The sequence below is a fragment of the Mauremys reevesii genome, linkage group 1 (genome assembly GCF_016161935.1).
Source record: "Mauremys reevesii isolate NIE-2019 linkage group 1, ASM1616193v1, whole genome shotgun sequence".
Lineage (NCBI taxonomy): Eukaryota > Metazoa > Chordata > Testudines > Geoemydidae > Mauremys > Mauremys reevesii.
Genome location: NC_052623.1, coordinates 22,319,958 through 22,339,845, shown reverse-complemented (window position 1 = coordinate 22,339,845; position 19,888 = coordinate 22,319,958). Strand labels below are relative to the sequence as shown.

Below are 19,888 nucleotides of genomic sequence, written 5' to 3'. Positions count from 1 at the left end.
AGCACTCTGACCCAGAGAGAGTAACACACCATTCATACAGATCTATTCAAATTACATTATTCTGCCTCCAATCCAAACAGCATAATTTGACTATTCAATACAAGAGGAGATATGGGATTGTTATAAATTGGTGCCAAGGGGCTCATAGTTGGAATATGGTTTTATTTTTCTGTTAGTTTCCAAATCGCAAGAATGTGCGTAATGAATGGTTATCTAGTCCTTCTGTTTTACCATTTTTTTGAGGGAGAAACAGCACATGTTGCAGACAGACTTGGCCTACATGCTCAGGTTCCATAGCAACCCAGTGTTGCTGTGGATTCGTTTTGTACCAATCAGTTAGAAATTTTGCTCTGGCTGCCAGAATGAAAGCACATGGGCCAAATCCTGCTCGCTTTACTCAGGCACGTAATCCCATTGGCTTTAATGGGATTACTTGGGTGAGAAAGTGGGCAGGATTTACCCTTATGTCTTGGATTTCCTTCTTGCTTTATTTTTGTTAGATTATTTATTTATTTGCATTACTGATCAAATTTTAGTTTTTGGCTTTTTATCCATCCATGAAAATGTAGATAATTCTCCTTGATGAGGCTGTCAAGTATGTTTGACTTCTATACAGAACAATTGTTGATATGTGTAATATGAAGTGGTTATATGCCCTGTATAACAACCATGCAGCTATGAGTGTAAATGACTGGCACACATTGTCATCCTGTAGCTTGTAGAATCCTCTGTTGCATCCATATTCATAAGATGGGGTTTTCCAGGACACACAGCAATATGTGCCAGTAACCTGCAAATTGCTGAATGATTTCAGTCGAACCGTTCATATTAAAGGTCTGATCATGTACTGCTTAAGGCACGTATAACTCCCATTGAAGTCTGTGGAAAGTTTAGTGTGAAAGCTGTAAGGGGGCAGATGATTAAAATCAGTGTTGTCAAGGAGGGGTTCCCCACATTTTTCTTTTCACTAACCAATCTTTCAGTATCAGAGAAAATAAAATCTAATGAACTGCAGTATATGTATTGTGTGTGCGTGTGTTATAAGTATGTGTGTGTATAGATATATAACATAAACCATCTGACATAAACTGACAAAAATGTTGACATTTGGAATTTAGGACTTCTTTTCAGATCATTATGCCTACTGGTCAGTCTTATTGGGCTCTAAATATAATGTATGATGATTTGTTCAACGTGCGCTGCCTGACCTAAGCACAGTGAGGAGAGTGAGGCATATTAGTGTTACCTGGGTGGGACCAGAGAATCATTATACTCTCAAATGAACTCAAACCGAAAAAGAACACTTTCACAAAAGGATCACTCCATATCTGACTTCCCAGTCCTTGTCCTCAAAGGAAACCTGCACAGAACTTTTAAAAGATGAGTTTAGGAGCTTAAATTCATAACTTTGCTATTCACTAAAAATCATGGATTTATGGCTTATGACAACAATCTGTAACCCACTAACCCCCCTTTTTGGTCCTGCAGGGGTGTTAACAGGCCACTTCATATTGAAAAGTCCTTTAGAATATGTTAACTCCAGTACTTATGCTAAACAATCTGTTTCACCTTGTATTTAGCTGTGACACTCTGAGTATGTTTCTCAGATCTGAAGCAGAGCTTTGCGTAGCTCAAAAGCTGGTCTTTCACCAACAGAAGTTGGTCCAATAAAAGATATTACCTCACCCACTTTGTCTCTCTAATGTTCTGGTACCAATACAGCTACAGCAACACTGCAAACATTGTTTAATCAAGTAAAGCTTTTTAAAAACATTTTTTTAGAAAGTTTGACAGAGTTTCCATGCTGATTTTTCAGCACAGAGTAATTTTCATGATGATTTTTCAGTATTTGGAAAATGTGATAGATTTATCATTATTACTTTCATATGAAGTGTTTCAATGAAAAAATTCAGTGTTAAATGCATTGTCCTGTATTTTAACTTATTATATGTTTGTGTTTATATTCCCTCTGTTTTTAGTGATGTACTGCACATATTCAGACATCAGGCTTGAATAAATATATCAGTCACTTGGGATTTTTGATTTGATAGTTTTGTTTGAAAATCTGCTTGAAATATTTTTGCTGTCATTAAGTATTAAGATCCAGATCCTGCAAACTCTTTGCAGTGTGTTTGCAGAATTGGGGCCTAAATACTCACTTTGGGCCCAATCTAACTTCTTTTGAGGTCAATAGGAGTTTTTCCTGAGTCAGGAGTGGCCCAATATAAATATTACTTATTATACTGCCTCTCTCTTGACTTCATGAAATTATAGTGTCTGGATTTACTTGTATTCTAGCCTGTTGCTAGTCAATTTCATTGGTGTGCTGACATGCACTAGCACATCACTGCAGCGTTTGAGTCTGTCCTACCCCCCTTTACTCATGTGAGTAAGGGCGCTTTGGGTTATAAACAGTACAGAGGAATGATTACATCCAAATCAAGAACTGTTCTGAATAATTGTTAAGAAATCACAAAAGCATATCTAGTGATAAATTTAGTAAAACTTAAAAAAAGGCTAAATTTGGTGCTTCAATTTGTTGATCGTGTACATTTCATTAGAGACACACATTCTACATTAGATTGGAAATTACAGGATTTATAAGAAGCACACTGTACAACATTAATATTTAAGTGTGTGTGTATATATATATATAGAGAGAGAGAGAGACATGCATATGCACTGTGTAAATTCACACACCATGCATATTTACACAGACATGTTAATAAATATGTGCAGTATGTCCTGTTTTTGAAAGTCTCCCCCTCCCCACTGTGCATATTTTCTGTTGATTTTCCTTGTGTGCCTTAAATTTTTATTTTTCTGTCTGTGTTTGTGTTTGTGGTTCACAGGTCCTCCTTTGCATTGTTCATCTGCTTCATCAACCCCTATTGAGCAGTCCCCTTCCCCTCCCCCTACCCCTGCGGCCAATGAGAGCCAGAGAAGGTTGCTAGGCAATGGTGTGGCCCAGCCAACCCAGGACTCTGACTCTGAGGAAGAGTTTGTCCCTAATTCATTCTTAGTTAAAAGTGGCTCTGGAAACCTCTGTGTACCTGCCAATGGTGAGTTATTCTCTCTACCTACTTTACTGCTTGCTTGTCGTACAAGTTGTGTGTGGGCCTGTAGGATGCAGGTTTGGTTTGTCTTCTGGACTTTGAATAATAATTCACCATGTGTTTGATGACTTTCTGCTTCGGTTTTACAGCCACTATGTGTGTTGTTTTAAACTCCTTGTGTGTCCTGTGGAATTGTGTCCCGCTGAAGGAAGCATTGCTGTGTTGGTTAGAACAAATCACCTAACTTGAGACAGCACCTGAGCCCAGCTCTGAAATGCTGATTGTGCTGAAATGTCTCCCAACTTCACACGTTAGCGTTTTCGCTGCGGGACAGCGTGTCAGGCAGTCTGTACAACTTTCTGTGTAAGTTCAGTGCATGGATGTCAGGAACGTTTCCTTTCAAATGACCAGTTCGGAGATCAGATAGTATTCAGGCTTTATGAAATGTTTACTTTGATTGAATTGTAAACAGACGAGGGGATTGTGTCCTGAAGGACTTCGAGTTTATGAGAAACTTTTCACTGGGTCTGCTTTCGCTGGGCCTTCTACTCTCAGATTGGTACAGATGCGAGACAGTCTCAGTGGCTGCATTATGAGAGTACAGATGTAAAAACTAACTTCTAAAGCCTCAGCCTGCATGTTTTAACCCAAATATGAGTTGTGACAAGTGACATGAGCACGTTACTTTCACATGCACAGGCCAGAAATAGGTTATGGATCCAAATTTCTACAGGTAGCCTGGATAAATTTCCTAAGGGCAACATACGAAAGCAGCAACAGGACCCTATCCCAAAAGGTACTGAATCCTCATCCTTTTGGTGGGATCCCTTTCCTGGGTGGCTCCCACTGAGATAAGTAAAGGAATGCAAAGGAAATAAAATGATTTGCTTTACAACTTCGCATCCTAAAGACAATGACTTGTAAAAAGGGAGACAAAGCTCATTGATAAAGCAATGTTAAATTCATCAAGGACAGTGCAACCTGATGTAGTGCAGATACCAGCCGGGAAACAACAATGGCAAGTCAGCCCACTGCTATCCAGCCAGAGTGATAATTGCAGGAAGGTCTGATTTATGGAGGTGAAGCCATTCACAGACATCTACCAAAACAAAACAAAAAAAGTGAGAGAGGTTTACAGCATCTGGTAACAACTTAGCCCCATTTCAGTTGAGCTTTTAAGAAGGTTTCCTAGTATGGTGTTATTTCAAAGGAAAGGGAAAAGTTTGACATTGAATTAATTCCTCCCCTCCTCAGCTTTCTCTTTCTTCTCTTTCTTGCATTTGCTATGGTAAAAACTAACTTTCCTTCAGGGCTTTTCAGTGGAGAAGGTTATCTTCCGTGAATTGTCATCATAAGGAGAACAGGGTGGGGAATACAGTGTTGCATTCATTCAGGAAACTGCTTAAAATTCATATCCTCCTACCTCCCTTCAGTCACTAGTATAGTCAAGTTTGCAGTGGTGTCGATGACCCTTTAGTGTTCACAGTAACACCGTGAATGGTGGTTGGAGACAAAAGCTGCCCAAACTAACATCCTCAGTAATTCTTATATTCTGTCTATCTGTCCATCTATCTGTCTCGACACCCTCTCCAGGTAGAGAGAGAGAGATTAAACCCCTTACTCTCTTCTTTTACTAATTAACTGAACAACAGAAAAAGCATTGTTCAGAGCCTACAGTGAGTTGATGGCATTATTGTATTATTGATGTGCTGGTGAGTTAGTGAGACTCTTCAGCTGTCTGCTTATTTATACTCCTCCTCTCCTTGCATCAGTTTGTCGAGGCTTTACATTCCCCAGGGCCTTCTTTGTGTGTAAAATTCTGCAGGTTGGTAATAAATATGTCCCACACAGAGACAGTGTGTCTGGGGTCTCATTTGCGTGGTGACTCGAGTTGTTCAGCAATGAGAGGTGCAGGTAAATCCAGCACATTTGTGACCTGCTACACGATGTCACCATCACTCTGCTATCAGCAAAAAACAATGGTGACCTTTGAAAGCCTCATTGACTTATTATGCATCCTATCAACCCATAATCTGGGAGTTCACCTGAATGAGAAGCACAGACCATACAAGTCCATCATGTCTAAAATGCTAAGGCTCTTCTGACCTCTCTTAATGGATTTAATTGCCTTGCTTCCTTAAAGTTCTGTTTCTATGAGGCTTAGTCAGCATAGACTTTAAATGACAAAGGCAGCTCTTTATGTCCCCTAAATGGGGAAAATTAGTAAAAGCTTATTTTGGTTAGGACTAAGTTTAATACAGTTAGAGCACTCATTCTCTGTGTATAGTGGCTGTCTCAACAGGGCTGCCTGGGAATGCCTGCCTAAGGATTTGTGTTGCACTTTTTAATTGATCCCTGCTAGGTTTTCTTTCCACAGCTGTGTAAACTCAGCTTTAGAGGAGTCCATCCAAAGTAAGTAACACCCATGGAGCTGCTGTTCCAAATCCCCATGTAAATTGCAAATATAATGCACATGGAACAAAAGATATTTTTGAAGATACATTAGACAATTCTTTATCTGAGTTCCACTCCATCGAAAAGGGTTCTAATGTAGTGGAATTTTGGGGAAAATGTTCAACTAAAATTTCAAATTAATATTGAAGAACTAAAGTAGTAGGTGAAGACCCACAGATTTTCTTTCTTCAACATTTTATTTTTGTGCTCCATATATTGGGCAAACCCATCTTTTCTAATTAAAATCAAAGTGTAACCCCATATCTCTGTTGTTAATAAACATTTTAATAACAGAAAGAATTTTCAGAATCAAAATAACTTTTCTTATTCATGTGAACTCCCAGATTTCTATAATCTTTTGAGCCATATTTTCCAAAGTGACTGGTGATTTTGGGTGCTTCCATTTTTGGGTGCCCAACTTGAGAGACCATAAAAGGTCCTGATTTTTGGATAGTGTTGGGTGGTCAGCACTTCCTGAAAATCAGGCCCCTTTAAGGTATCTCAAATACTTTTATGACAATCTAAGAAAAAATCAACTGCACCGACATGCTGCCTAACAAGCAAAGAGGAACATTATGAGATACCAGAGTCAGAAATTTGTCTATCTGTGGTACTTTTATGGCCCCCATAACTATAGTATCTGAAGCCCTTGTAATCTTTAATCTGTTTATCTTCACAACACCACTATGAGGTGGGGAAATGGTGTTATCCCCACTTCACAGATAATGGGGAACTGAGGTACAGAGAAACTAAGGCCCAGATTTTAGGGTTTGCTGTGCTCATCATTGCATCACCTAACTGATTTAGGATCCTCGATCTCATGAGATTTAGGTTCCTAAATCAGTTAGGCATTATAATGCTAAGTGTAGCAATGTCTAAATAGCTTTAAAATCTGGATCTAAGTGACGTGCCCAAGGTTACACAGGAAGTTTGTTGCAGAGCAGGGAATTAAACCTGAGTCTTCCAACTCCCTAACCACTGGACATCTGTAGATATCTTCAGGTTTTTTGTTTTTATGAGGTATATAAAGCCGCATAGGCAGATAGGAAGGACAGATGAGGATACAAGAGAAAAACATCTGCATAACCTGCCACATCTGTTCAGGAACTAAGATGGAGGCCCACATTTTTTAAAGTTGCCTCTGATTTTGAGCTTCTCACTGTCTGGGTGCTAAGCTTTAGGGATCATGGGACAGAGCACGTACAACTCCAGTGGAAGTCAATGAGAACAGAAGGGGCCTAAAGATGGTTATCCAGAATTAGGCCCCGATTCTGAAAGGTACCCCACATGGATCTGTGTGCCTGTAGAGAGCCCCCCATGAAGTCATTGGGGTGCTGTGTGGGCTCAGAAGTCCATCTGTTGGAATAATTTACAGGATCAGGGCCTTAGAGGCCACTTTTGAACATTTGGACTCTCATGTCTTTTTGAATTCTTCCTGACTATTAAGCCTTTAGTACATCACTGTTAGCAATGCTGCTTGTCCTTGCTGCCCACTCCTTTGCACCGTCTTGTTTCATTTGCTGTCAGTGAGGACATTGCTTCACAAATAGCGACATCACACCGTTTGCCTATGTCACCCAAGGTGAATGTAAAAGAGTCATAGAAAAGTCCTACAAAAGCTAAGGGTAGGATTCACTCTTGGCAGAATGTTGTTATACCTTTAATGCCAACATTGCATGCAGTGCTGTGCAAGGCACAGACAACAGTCCCTCCCTCAGCAAGATTTTGCAATCATTGAAGTCATTGAGACTGTTCACAGCATAATGTTAAGTACATGTGTTAGTCTTTTAGGGTCAGAGACTGAGAGACTGGGGCAGCTCCAGTTGAAATCAGTGGGACTCTTTCCATTGACTTCAGTGGAATCTGGATCAGGCCCTACAGGCCTCCTCTCCTTCAAATCAGTGGCAAAAATGTTTTTTTCTCTTTAGACAGTTACAAGAAAACTGATGCTCTTCCCCTCACCAGCTGTCTCAGTTTTACTTAAGATTAATTTGCTCCCCCTTTCCGATTCTTCTGTCTAAGCTAGGTGCTGGGTCACTTCACAGCGATGACACTTTCCTAAAGCCTACCCTTTGGTCACTTTGAACTGCGGGAATAGAGACCGGAGTGGCTTCACATGTTGCCACACGGCTTTATTTTCCCATTCCTCCGATCCGCGTGCCTTTTCTGGGCCTAAGTGCAGTGTGAAGAGTTCACTCAGTTTAACCCATCGGGTACGTCTACACTGGCAGCGTTACAGTGCCCGCAGTTACAGCGCCGCTCAGAGCACTGAAGGGAAACCGCTGTTGTGTGTTCACACTGTCAGTTGCCTGTGCAATAGCTTGTTCACACTTGCAGCAGTATTCCGAGCGGTGCACTCTGGGCAGCTATCCCACAGAGCAGCTCTTCCTTTTCTGCCGCTAAGAGTTGTGGGAAGGCGGAGGGGGGTGCGGGGCATCCTGGTTCCTGTTAAAATGCCCCATGATGCATTGCTTCGCATCCCAGAAATCCCTGCCCTTCCACCCACATTTGGTGCCATCTTTCAAATGCTTGTGTACTGCGCACTCTGCCTCTTTGGTCTGCAGGAATGGATCCCGCACTGTTGACCAATATGCTGCTCACTCTCACTAACAAGTCACAAGGGGCAGTGGAGTTATTCCTTAAACTGCAAAGGCAAGAGGAGTTCAAAATTGATCTCGCCACTTTTAGTAGCTACAACATGAGATTGCTTGTGGCAATCACGGAGATGCTGACCACAGTGGAACGCCGCTTTTGGGCTTGGGAAACAAGGATTGAGTGGTGGAGTCACATCGTCATGCATGTCTGGGATGATGAGCAGTGGCTCCAGAACTTTCGCATGAGGAAAGCCACATTCATAGGACTGTGTGATGAGCTCGCCCCAGCCCTGCGGCACTAGGACACGAGAATGAGAACTGCCCTGTCGTTGGAGAAGCGTGTGGTGATTCCACTATGGAAGCTGGCTATTCCAGTCTGCTACCGATCGGTTGCTAACCAGTTCGGAGTTGCAAAGTTGACTGCTGGACGAGTGTTGATGGAAGTGTGCAGGGCCATTAATTGTATCCTGAGCCGAAAGACCTTGACTCTGGACAATGTGTGTGACATTGTGGATGGCTTTGCACAAATGGGCTTCCCTAACTGTGGAGGGGCGATAACTGGCACACATATTCCAATTCTGGCACCAGACCACCTAACCACCAAGTACATTAATTGGAAGGGATATTTCTCTATGGTTCTCCAGATGCTTGTGGATCACTGTGGGAGTTTCACGGACATTCATAGATTCATAGATTCTAGGACTGGAAGAGACCTTGAGAGGTCATCGAGTCCAGTCCCCTGCCCTCATGGCAAGACATTAACGAAGGCTGGTCCTGAAGGGTGCATGACCCACTCATCTTTTGGGAACACTGGCCTGTGCAAGAAGCTGCAAGCAGGGACTTTCTTCCCAGACCAGAAGATCACCGTAGGGGAAGTTGAAATGCCCATTGTGATCCTGAGATCCTGCCTACCCCTTAATGCTGTGGCTTATGAAGCCATACACGTGGCAACTTGACAGCAGCAAAGAGCGGTTCAACAACAGGCTGAGCAAGTGCAGAATGACTGTTGAGTGTGCTTTTGGCCGTTTAAAGGCCCGCTGGTGCTGCCTATATGGGAGGCTGGACCTGGTTGATGACAATATTCCTATGCTTATAGCTGGGTGCTGTACACTCCACAATATTTGTGAAGGGAAGGGTGAAAGCTTCACTCAGGAATGGATTGCTGAGGCTCAGCGTCTGGAGGCTGAATTTGAACAGCCAGAGCCCAGAGCTATTAGACAGGCTCAGCGTGGGGCCATAAGGATCAGGGATGCCTTGAGGCAGAAATTTGAAGCTGAAATCCACTAATATTTATTGCTATGCTCGGGAGTGCAGTGCTTGTAATGCTAGGAGGTGACTGTGATTGGTGCAGATGATGCACTGCGAAGGTTTAAGAAAATTGCCTGTTGCTTTGCAGGGCTTGGTTTGCTTTCAGTTAATGGAATAAAGATTGCTTTCAGACCAAAACAATCCTTTGATTAAAAAACAGCAACTGGAGGAGCGAGGCAAACAAAAAAACACATCAGCACTGTGGAGGATGAGGGAAGGAAGGGTCCCAGTAGGAGGTGGGGTCCCGGGACGATTAAAGATTTCTTTGTCCAGGTATCATATGCAACCTTGTTCTCTAGAGTACAATGCAGCGGGTACTGTAGTTCTGCAGGGCTAAGCTGCAGAGGGACGGGTGTTGAGTGCAGTGGATACTGAGAGTCCGCAGTGCTGGACTGTGATGGGGCAGGAGTGGAATGCAGCGGGTACAGACTGGAGCCAGAAGTTTAATAAGAGTGTGTTGGTGTCTGGGGGGCGCATGGGAAAGAGTTTTGCGACAGCGGCTGCCGGGGAGGGCAGGCACGGAGCTGCTCAGTTTGCAGTGCTAGTATTGCTGGAGCGTGTCCGCTTGGCGCTCCATAACGTTTAAGAGCCGCTCTGTGGCTTCGTTCTGGTGCACCGCATTCGCCTTTCGGTCCCTCTTTTCACTGTCTCGCCACTCCTTCAATTCTTGGTTTTCGGCCGTGCAATGCATCATGACATCATGCAGAAAGTCACCCTGTTCCGCCATTCAGGCTAGGCATGTGGTGGTACGTGCATCATATAGACACAAGCCTGCTTTCTGCAACCCTCTTACCTCCAACTCACTTCAGCGATTCCCAAAATCAAAGCCACTTACCAGGGGCCTCCTCTCCTGTTTGCGCTTTGCCAAGCTCTGACAGCTGTGACTGTCCGGGGTAGAGAAGAGCTCTTGGCTGCATGCATCTCTGGCCTCTGAGTCATCCTTTGCCTGTGCCCTCCCCCACATCCTCATCCAAGATTTCCTCCTCCTGGCTCAGTCCACTCTTGACTGGCACGTGAGCCTCCGAAGTATCCACAGTGGCCTTCGCAATGGAGATGGGGTTGCCACCAAGTATCATGTCCAGCTCTTCATAGAACTGGCAGCTCGTGGGTGCAACACCGGAGCGGTGGTTTCCCTCCTGTGCCTTGTGGTAGGCATTCCAGAGCTCCTTCACTTTGACCCTGCATTGCAGTGTGTCCTGGTCATGGCCCCTTTCTGTCATGCACCATTAAATCTGTCTGTAGGTATCATAATTTCTACAGCTGGAGCGCAGCTGGGACTGGACAGCCTGCTCACCCCAAATGCTGATGAGGTCCAGCAGCTGGCGATTGCCTGGTGCGTAGAGCAGGCAGGGCCACTTGGAAAGATGCGCTGAGACCACTCCACGCATCACTGAGCAAACAGGAAGGGGACTTTGAAAATTCCAAAGGAATTTGAAGGGTGGGGCTCACGGTTGGTCACCTGAGGGCAGGGCAGTAGAGTTCAGACCGATAACCAGAGAGACAAGAACTGGTATTGTGGGACACCTCCTGGAGGCCAATCACAGCACTGTAATCGACCAGGGTGTCTACACGGGCACTTTGGCGCTGTAGCCCCGGCCCAGAAAGGTGTACACCTCTTGTCAGGGTGGTTTTTTTATAGCGCTGCAACTGCACAGTTTCTGCACACTAAGTGGTTTGGCACTGTGTACACCTTGGGAGTTACACCGCTCAAAGATGCTTTACTGCACAGAAACTTGACAGTGTAGGCAAGAACTTGTTTCCATCTCCCAAGTCCCTTTCACCTGTTCCCTCAAACATATATCCTTAGCCTCTGCTACAGCCAGCCAGCCACCCAGGTCCCTCACACGTGCAAGCTAAAGGGGTAATTCATTTCAACCTCACTCATGGCTTTTCAGATCCTCCGCTGGCGCGAAGTGGTGTAGCTTTATTGAAGTCAGTGAAGCCAATTTATGCCAGCTGAGAAACTCTTCCTGACGATCATATTAGTTAAAGACAGAAAAGTCTTTTATTATCATTATTATATTTATTTATTTATTTATTTTTCTTTTAGCACCCAAGATGTGTAAGGCACTTTCCAAACAGAAATACGGCAGATTCTCTGCTCCAAGGAGATCACAGCTTCAGATGCATCTGTGATTATTATCATTATTTTTCATTATATGTTTAGATTCATAGGTGTGTTTGGTGCTGTGCTAATGACAAATATACAGACGGTCCCTGCCCCACAGCACCTGATCCAAAGCCCACTGAAGACAATTGAAAGACTCCTGTTGATTTCAGTCTGTTTTGAATCAGGCTTTGTGTCTCTGGATTTGCAGATAGAGACGTGTGCTTAAATTTAAGCAAGTTCCATTGAAGTCAAACACCCATCTTTTTAATCATGTGCTTAAGTGTTCACAGAATCATGGTTTAAAAGATAGTCACAAGGAAAACAACATTCAGTGGGGAACCCAAAATAAAGGAATAATTAAAGGATTTAAAAAATAATTGTACTTTGCGAGACTCTCAGTAGTAGTGAATGTTGAGGGATTTGAATGAGAATGAGAGAACTTTTGAGGACTTTGATAATGTAAATAGTAATTTATATTTTGCAATCTAATTATTAATAATAAATCCACATTATATTAAATCTTCTTTCATGTAAAAATTAGATTTCCCCTCCCAAAAAAGACCTACAAATGTAGAGTCCATTCTCTGTCCTCACAGTGAGTGCACAGGCATTATGTCTTGATATTCCAGTGTTTCCCACTGCATTACATGTATTCAAAATAAAATAATGCTATATAGCAGCTTACATCAAAGGATCTCAGTGCCCTTTAGAAATGTATATTTAAATTAATCTCCCAACATCCCTGTGAAGTAGACATGATTCATGATCTTATAAGATGGGATAGTGAGGAACAGGAAGCCAGCACTTTTTAAAGCATCATGAAGACAGCTGGTAAAAAAACAAAACAAAAAACAAACCTACACAAATGTTTGAATAATTTTCTTTACTGTTTTAATTTTTATTTGTTGTGAAAAATGTTTTCTATCCTTTTTTTAATTTATTATTTTCCATTTTTGAAATAAGAAATATATTTTAATAATTATTTTTGGTGAGCTTAGTCACATGCTAGGTTTTGTTTCCAAACATTTTATTTAAAAATTAAATGCAATTTTTTTGTAAATTTCAATAAATATTTTAAATAAAATAGATTAAAAAATTAGTGAAATTTTTCAAAATATTTTTGCCACAAAAAGTTGATGTAGAAAAAGAGCGTTTTTGCCCCATCCCATTCAAAATATTTTGACTAACTATAGTCACTAATTTTGAGCACTTCAGCTGTCAGATATCTAACCCGAGGCACTTGGGGCTCGAGTACTAGTGTTACTGAACATCTCCATTGCTCAGTTACTTCACTGAAGGCACCCCGGATTGGTAGACACATCTGAAAATGTTCGGCCTAAGTGATCTGCTAAAAGTTGCACAGTAAATAAGTTGCAGAGAAGCAAAGCCTCTTGATTCCCAGTCATTTGTCTTTACCATAAGACCCTTCTTCCTTCAATCAAGAGAAGGGCTGTAAACTGCCAGGAATGGGGAGGATCAGATCATGAGTTCTTTCCTTCTCCAATGCCCCCCTACCAAAGGTGGAGAGGGGGATAGAGCCTGTCCTGTTGAGTTTTTCCTCCCATTCCACGCCTGCTTCCAATGGAGGATGATTCGAACAAGGCTAGCTTGTGAGCTGCAGAGTTTTTCTAGGACATGAAGCCCCAAGTGGCCGCTTGTCTTGCTTTTGCTTAAGGTTGTCCTGTGTGTTAAGTTTGTATAATGAGATGACTTGTTTAAAACTGGCAGTTGTTTGCCTCTTATTTTTGGCTCATAAGCCAACACACTCAAGTCATATGCTCTAGGGCCTGATCCAGATCTCACTGAAGTCAGTGAGAGGCTTTTGGTTGACTTCATGAGGCATTGGATCGGGCCCCTGTTGTAGCGAGGGTCAAATCCTGACCCCACTGAAGTCAGCGTGTCGTCAACAAGAGGGGGGTTTGGTCCAGAGTGAACACCCTGCATGCTGAATGAAAGGAAGGTTGTTTTCCTGCTGATACTAAACATCACTAATAGAATAAGAACAAAGTTATGACTGTCACATTCAATGTAGGGGAGCAGTAAAATGAGATCTATCCAGACTAGTAAAGAAACACACTGAAACAGTTAAAGCAGATTTGTAGCACTGTAGCTGTGATAAAACCATATCTCTGTGTAAGTAAATTTACAGAGGAGTGGGGTGGTTGTTTCTTTCTTTCTTTTTTTTTTTTTTAACACAAGCCAGATTGAAACGTGTACACGATGGAGTCCCACTCAGAGGAAACACAACTGGAACAAATAATATGCATTCAGATTTGTTAAACTGAATTGGCAGCAGAAATATTCCTAGTAACCTGAGCATTACAGCAGCATTGGTATAGTTAAAGTTATGACAGCATTTTCATTAAAAATCTCTGCTTTCACAGGTTTATATCTGCAGTAAAAATTCATTGTGGGCTGAAACTTGACAAGCTGTGTAGGGTCTCATCTCAGAAGAAAAAAATATTTTTTACAAAACTGAAAAAAAAACCCAACCCTATTTGATGGCTTAAAATATCAGAGCACAAACAAAAATAGCAGTATTTTGGCTTTGATGTTTGTCTATATTTAAAAACTGCTTCATTTCTTTGAACGTGTAACAATTAAATGCTCAATAAAATCTCACTCCAAAGACGGAATTAATCGCTACGGTATTAAAGAAAATGAAATATTAATGTATTGCCCATTTCTTACTTAGTCACCACAGGATCACCAGTGTTTTGACCTACATCAGGTCATGCTCATTGCTGGGAGACTCCTGACTAACACGAAACACGGCTCAAAGTAGAATAGATCTCATTGGAAGGTCCTTCTCTTTATTGCCCTTCTTCAGCTGTTCAGAGAAGGCAGAGTTCTCTGGTGGTTGGAGCAAAGCACTGGGAATCACAAGTCATCTGAGATCCATATCTGGCTGTGCCACAAGACTTTCTGTGTGACCTCGGGCAAGTCACTTCCCTTAAACAATCTGTACCTCAGTTTCTTCATCTGTACAATGAGAACATGGCAAGTCAGTTGCAGGACTGGAAACATAATCCATGGGCTTGATTCTCTTCTCACACTCCTTTTACAGCAGTATAACTCAGTTAACATCATTGAAGCTCCCTCTGGTATACATCAGTCAGAATGAGAGGAGAATCAGACTCCATGGCTCTTTACTCCCAATCATGGCCCTTAAGAGTCTAGGTTATTGTTTTTGTAAATGTTTCCAGATTCTCGGGGGAAGACATCTATACAAGTACCAAATATTACTGTTTTATTTAACATGTCTAAGCCTAAACCTGAATGGGTTAAGGGTCTCCTGGGAGGTGCTGTGTGTTCTTAACTCCCATTGGGTTGTGTGTTCTCTGCAGCTGGCAGAGTCATCATAAAGCTGTTTGAGACCTTCAAATAAAAGCCACTATAGAATGGCAAAGTATTATAAAATACTGTGAGGAGTTTGGTGACTCTACACTCACAGCTACATCATGTTTTTATAGTGAAATTGATCTCCGGTTGGGAAGGAATTCAAAGTTTTTGATACCTTCCTCCATTAGTTGTTTTCAAGGCATAAGCCTCCATTTTAAAATGACTCTGAGGCCTTTGAACTTTATTTATAAACTGAAATTTGCTAGCTATTGTAGGACACTGATTGATTTGTAAGAGAGAGGAAGCCAGGAATAGCTTTCCTTGCAAACTACCTGTTCCGTAGAACTAAACATCCAATAACTTCCCAGCCTCAGGGGATGTATCTTCTCCTTTCTATTATTTTCTGTAGTTTGCACTATCATTTGCCATATGTATTATGGCACAGTATTAATCTCAACCCGCAGCTTGAAGACCTTCATGTGGCTCTCTCCTGTTAAGAAATCCCCAAATAAAACAGGGATATCTTTACATATCAAGGATGAAACTTCACAGGGGGGTTTGTGGAGGAGAGGAGGGGAAGACGGAAAGTTAACCCATTTGAAACAGGTCTTTTTTGGTATTGTCTCTTTGATTAATGATCCATGGTACGCCCGCATCTTGAATACTGCGTACAGATGTGGTCTCCTCATCTCAAAAAAGATATACTGGCATTAGAAAAAGTTCAGAAAAGGGCAACTAAAATGATTAGGGGTTTGGAACGGGTCTCATATGAGGAGAGATTAAAGAGGCTAGGACTTTTCAGCTTGGAAAAGAGGAGACTAAGGGGGGACATGATAGAGGTATATAAAATCACGAGTGGTGTGGAGAAAGTGAATAAGGAAAAGTTATTTACTTGTTCCCATAATATAAGAAGTAAGGGCCACCAAATGAAATTAATGGGCAGCAGGTTTGAAACAATGAACAGGAACCTAGAGAGCAGGCCAGTTTTTGAAGAAATTACAGCACGATAGACCACATCTTCACTCTAAACCAACTACTAGAGCGTTCAAGGGAATACAAGTTCCCTTTGTGCATTGCCTTCATGGACTACGAGAAGGCATTTGATAGCGTGGAGCCTAACGCCGTTCTTGAAGCTCTTTCAGAACAGGGCCTCAGCGCAAAATATATCACATTATTAAAGGAAACGAACTCTGGCTGCAGCACGGATATATCGCTGTTCGATACTCCCCTCCGAATCCCCATCGAGAAAGGTGCGAAACAAGGAGATACAGTTTCACCAAAATTATTCACAGCCTGTCTTGAATTGGTCTTTCGACGAGCAGACCTGAAAGGCGGGATTAATATCAACGGCGAGCGGCTAAACCATCTCAGGTTCGCAGATGATATAGTGTTTATAGCCGAAAATACAATCCACCTTGAGAGAATGCTTAAAGTAGTCAAGTTGCAAAAGGTAGTCAAGTCGGATTAAAAATTAACCAGTCGAAAACGAAATATGAGATCGGATGTTCTTCCAAGAACCCAAATAACTCTTGGAGGAGAGCAGATCCAAGAGGTCGACAAATACGTTTATTTGGGCCAGGAAGTCAACATGCGCCACGATCAGAAATGCGAACTGTCGCACAGAAAAAAAGCTGGATGGTGTGCATTCAGCGACATCAGGGACATCCTCCAAGGAAAGATCAGCAAAACAACTTGTGCAAATCTTTTTAACTCGACCGTGCTTCCAGTGATGCTATATGACAGTGAAACATGGTCGCTGACAAAGACTGAAGAACATCAACTGTCTGTCACACAGAGGGCAATGGAACGAAGTTTTTTGGGCATTTCGCTCCGCGATCACATCCCCAGTGAAATAATTAGGCAGCAGACTGGAGTGCGAGATGTTGTTGAAAGCAGACTCAGCAAAATGCGGTGGGTGGGACATGTGGCCCGACTCAGTGACAACAGATAAACTGCAGCTATATCTGAGTGGTATCCTCGAGAACTGAAACGGCCACGCGGTCGGCCTCCAAAGAGGTGGGATAATTTCCTAACAAGGAGATATGGACAAGCATGGCGAAGGATGGCCAGAGCGAGAGAAGATTGGAAGACGTCTTGTGATCGGCTCAGTCTTAACTGATAAAGGACCAACAGTCTACGCAGGTTTAAAAGGAAGTTCTTCTTCACACAGCGCACAGTCAACCTGTGGAACTCCTTGCCTGAGGAGGTTGTGAAGTTATTGTGAAGTTAAATTCATGAAAGTTAAGTCCATTAATGGCTATTAGCCAGGATGGGTAAGGAAGGGTGTCCCTAGCCTCTATTTGTCAGAGGATGGAGATGGATGGCAGGAGAGAGATCACGTGATCATTACCTGTTAGGTTCACTCCCTCTGGAGCACCTGGCATTGGCCACTGTCGGTAGGCAGGACACTGGGCTGGATGGACCTTTGGTCTGACCCCGTATGGCTGTTCTTATGATTGGCATTGATTTAAAATCCACAAAATCTTGTAATGGTTAAAGCAGGGGTAGGCAACCTATGGCACACGTGCCAAAGGCGGCACGTGAGCTAATTTTCAGTGGCACTCACACTGCCCGAGTCCTGGCCACTGATCCGGGGGGGCTCTGCATTTTAGTTTAATTTTAAATGAACCTTCTTAAACATTTTAACAACCTTATGTACGTTACATACAACAATTTTTTAGTTATATATTATAGACTTAGAGAAAGACCTTCTAAAAACATTAAAATGTATTACTGGCACACGAAACCTTAAATTAGAGTGAATAAATGAAGACTTGGCACAGCACTTCTCAAAGGTTGCTGACCTCTGGGTTAAAGCATGGGAATATGAATCAGGAGACACCAGTGCTATTCCCAGTTTGTTTTGTGACCTGGGGCAAGTCACCTAACTGCTGTGTGACTGGGTTGCCCATTTGTAAAATGAGAGTAACGGGTAACCATTGTTGCAAAGTTAGCCATCTTTGCTCTCTTTGGATGAAAACACATTGTTATTATGCATGCACTGTACTCTGATGGAGGCGTGCCCAAGGTGTAAACCATGGATTCTTACTAACGATTTAAAAAATGCATTCATGTTTAAAACAGGGGTAGCCCTCAGTGTCACAAAGTTTGGGCATCCCTGCTCTAATATCACCATTAGGTCCTTTGTGGCAATTCACGGGGGGTATTTTCTCTTCTGCCTCTTTTATAATTAAACTTACTAAAAAGCAGAGAAATGTAACACGAACCAATCTAAATCATAAGGCTGATGTAACTGATGGTAAGCCAGGCATTTAATACATTGCATTCTTGTTTGGAAAATATACCAAAGTACTGTAAGCTCTGATGGGGTTATACAACAACTAACTGATAAGCAACATTGAAACCAAGAGACTCCATCTTACTTTAAGCATTTAATCCTGATTCCTGATGCTGCCTTTCCTCATGCTGAGCAGTTGTTCTCAACCAGGGGTATGTGTACCCCTGGGGATACACAGAGGTCTTCCAGGGGGTACATCAACTCATCTAGATATTTGTAGAGTCAGGGGCGGCTCTAGACATTTCGCCGCCCCAAGCAGGGCGGCGCGCCGCGGGAGGCGCTCTGCCGGTTGCTGGTCCCGCGGCTCCGGTGGACCTCCCGCAGGCGTGCCTGCGGAGGGTCTGCTGGTCCCGCGGTTCTACCGGACCCTCCGCAGGCATGTCTGCGGGAGGTCCACCGGAGCCGCGGGACCAGCAGACCCTCCACAGGGACGCCTGCGGAAGGGCCACCAAAGCTGCTTGCTGCCCTCCCGGTGACCTGCAGAGCGCCCCCTGCGGCATGCCGCCCCAAGCACGCACTTGGCATGCTGGGGTCTGGAGCCGCCCCTGTGTAGAGTTATACAACAGGCAACATAAAAAGCACTAGCGAAGTTAGTTAAAATTTCATACAGACTTGTTTATACTGCTCTATAGACTTTATCAGTGGTTCTCAAACTGTGGGTAAGTTTATTTTAATGGGGTCGCCGGGTCCAACGTTAGACTCGCTGGGGCCCAGGGCAGAAAGTCAAAGCCTGAGCCCCATTGCGTGGGGCTGAAGCCAAAGCCTGAGATTTTAAGTGAGGTGAAACAAATCAGATTCCTGAGAGGAGTACAGTAGTCTGGAAAGGTTGAGAACAATTCACGTTGTGTGTTGCTCAGTCAATAGTATTTCTACTGATGAGGTACTGCTCAGTGTAAGAAAGTGGAGCTGGGACTTGGTGACTACTTCATATAGTTCCTAGTCTGTAGCCCCTCAGGAGAGTGGCAGTGCCTGGAAATTAAACTGGAGACCCTATGAGATGTGGCAAGGGGATAGGGGATAAGCTCATTAAGTAGACGAAACACGGTGGTACTTGTGTCACCCTGTTCGCTTAGCCACCCTTATGCAATCTAGCTGGGTTGCTGACTGCAGACAGCTAGCACTTATTTACTCAGAATATCCTGTTCTTTCTGGGCTTGTTCTGAGCTTTGTTTTTTCATTCCAGCGTCCCGCAGACCTGGGATCTATTCCTATCTCAGCCACTATTCCTCATTCAGCCATGAGCAAATCACTTAACTTCTCATCGCTTCAGTTTCCCCATCTTTAAAATGGATGTATTGTAATAACTTACCTCACAGGAAATGTGAGATTTATTACATTAGTGTTGTAAAGCATCGTGGAATTATCAGATGATAGGTGGTATATATAATCCTGTGTCTCTTATATGCATGTTACTTCTTATTGACAGTGCGTGTTTTGCTGTGGTATTAGGCTCTGTATCATTATAGGTATTATTACAAATCATTCAGCCATGGCAGCCCAGGACTTGGACTTTAGCTCCTCCCACACAAGTGGAGTATTGAGTTTTGTGACGTGGTTCAAAAAGATAAGGTGGCAACACATGCCTCATTAGCATGACAGCTATGACGGAGGATAGGAGAGCTAATAAATAAAGTACTCCAAGACCTTGGAGTGCTTCATAGGTAAAGCTAACAACTACAAAATCAGTGATTTTGATGCATTAGGTGGTAATGAAAAAAGCAAAGCA

General features: G+C 42.8%; 1 protein-coding gene across 24 annotated transcripts in view; it reads left to right on the top strand.

Annotated features, from left to right (window-relative positions):
* Positions 1–19,888, top strand: part of TENM4 (teneurin transmembrane protein 4) — a 766,066-nt gene that overhangs the window by 430,866 nt on the left and 315,312 nt on the right. For 22 of the 24 annotated variants that reach the window (XM_039490391.1, XM_039490320.1, XM_039490356.1 and 19 more), the window contains one exon: positions 2,853–3,062. The exons of the other annotated variants lie outside the window; for them this stretch is intronic. In XM_039490391.1, coding sequence (XP_039346325.1) covers positions 2,853–3,062 — 210 coding nt within the window. The remainder of the gene's footprint in view (positions 1–2,852; positions 3,063–19,888) is intronic. 24 annotated transcript variants of the gene reach the window in all.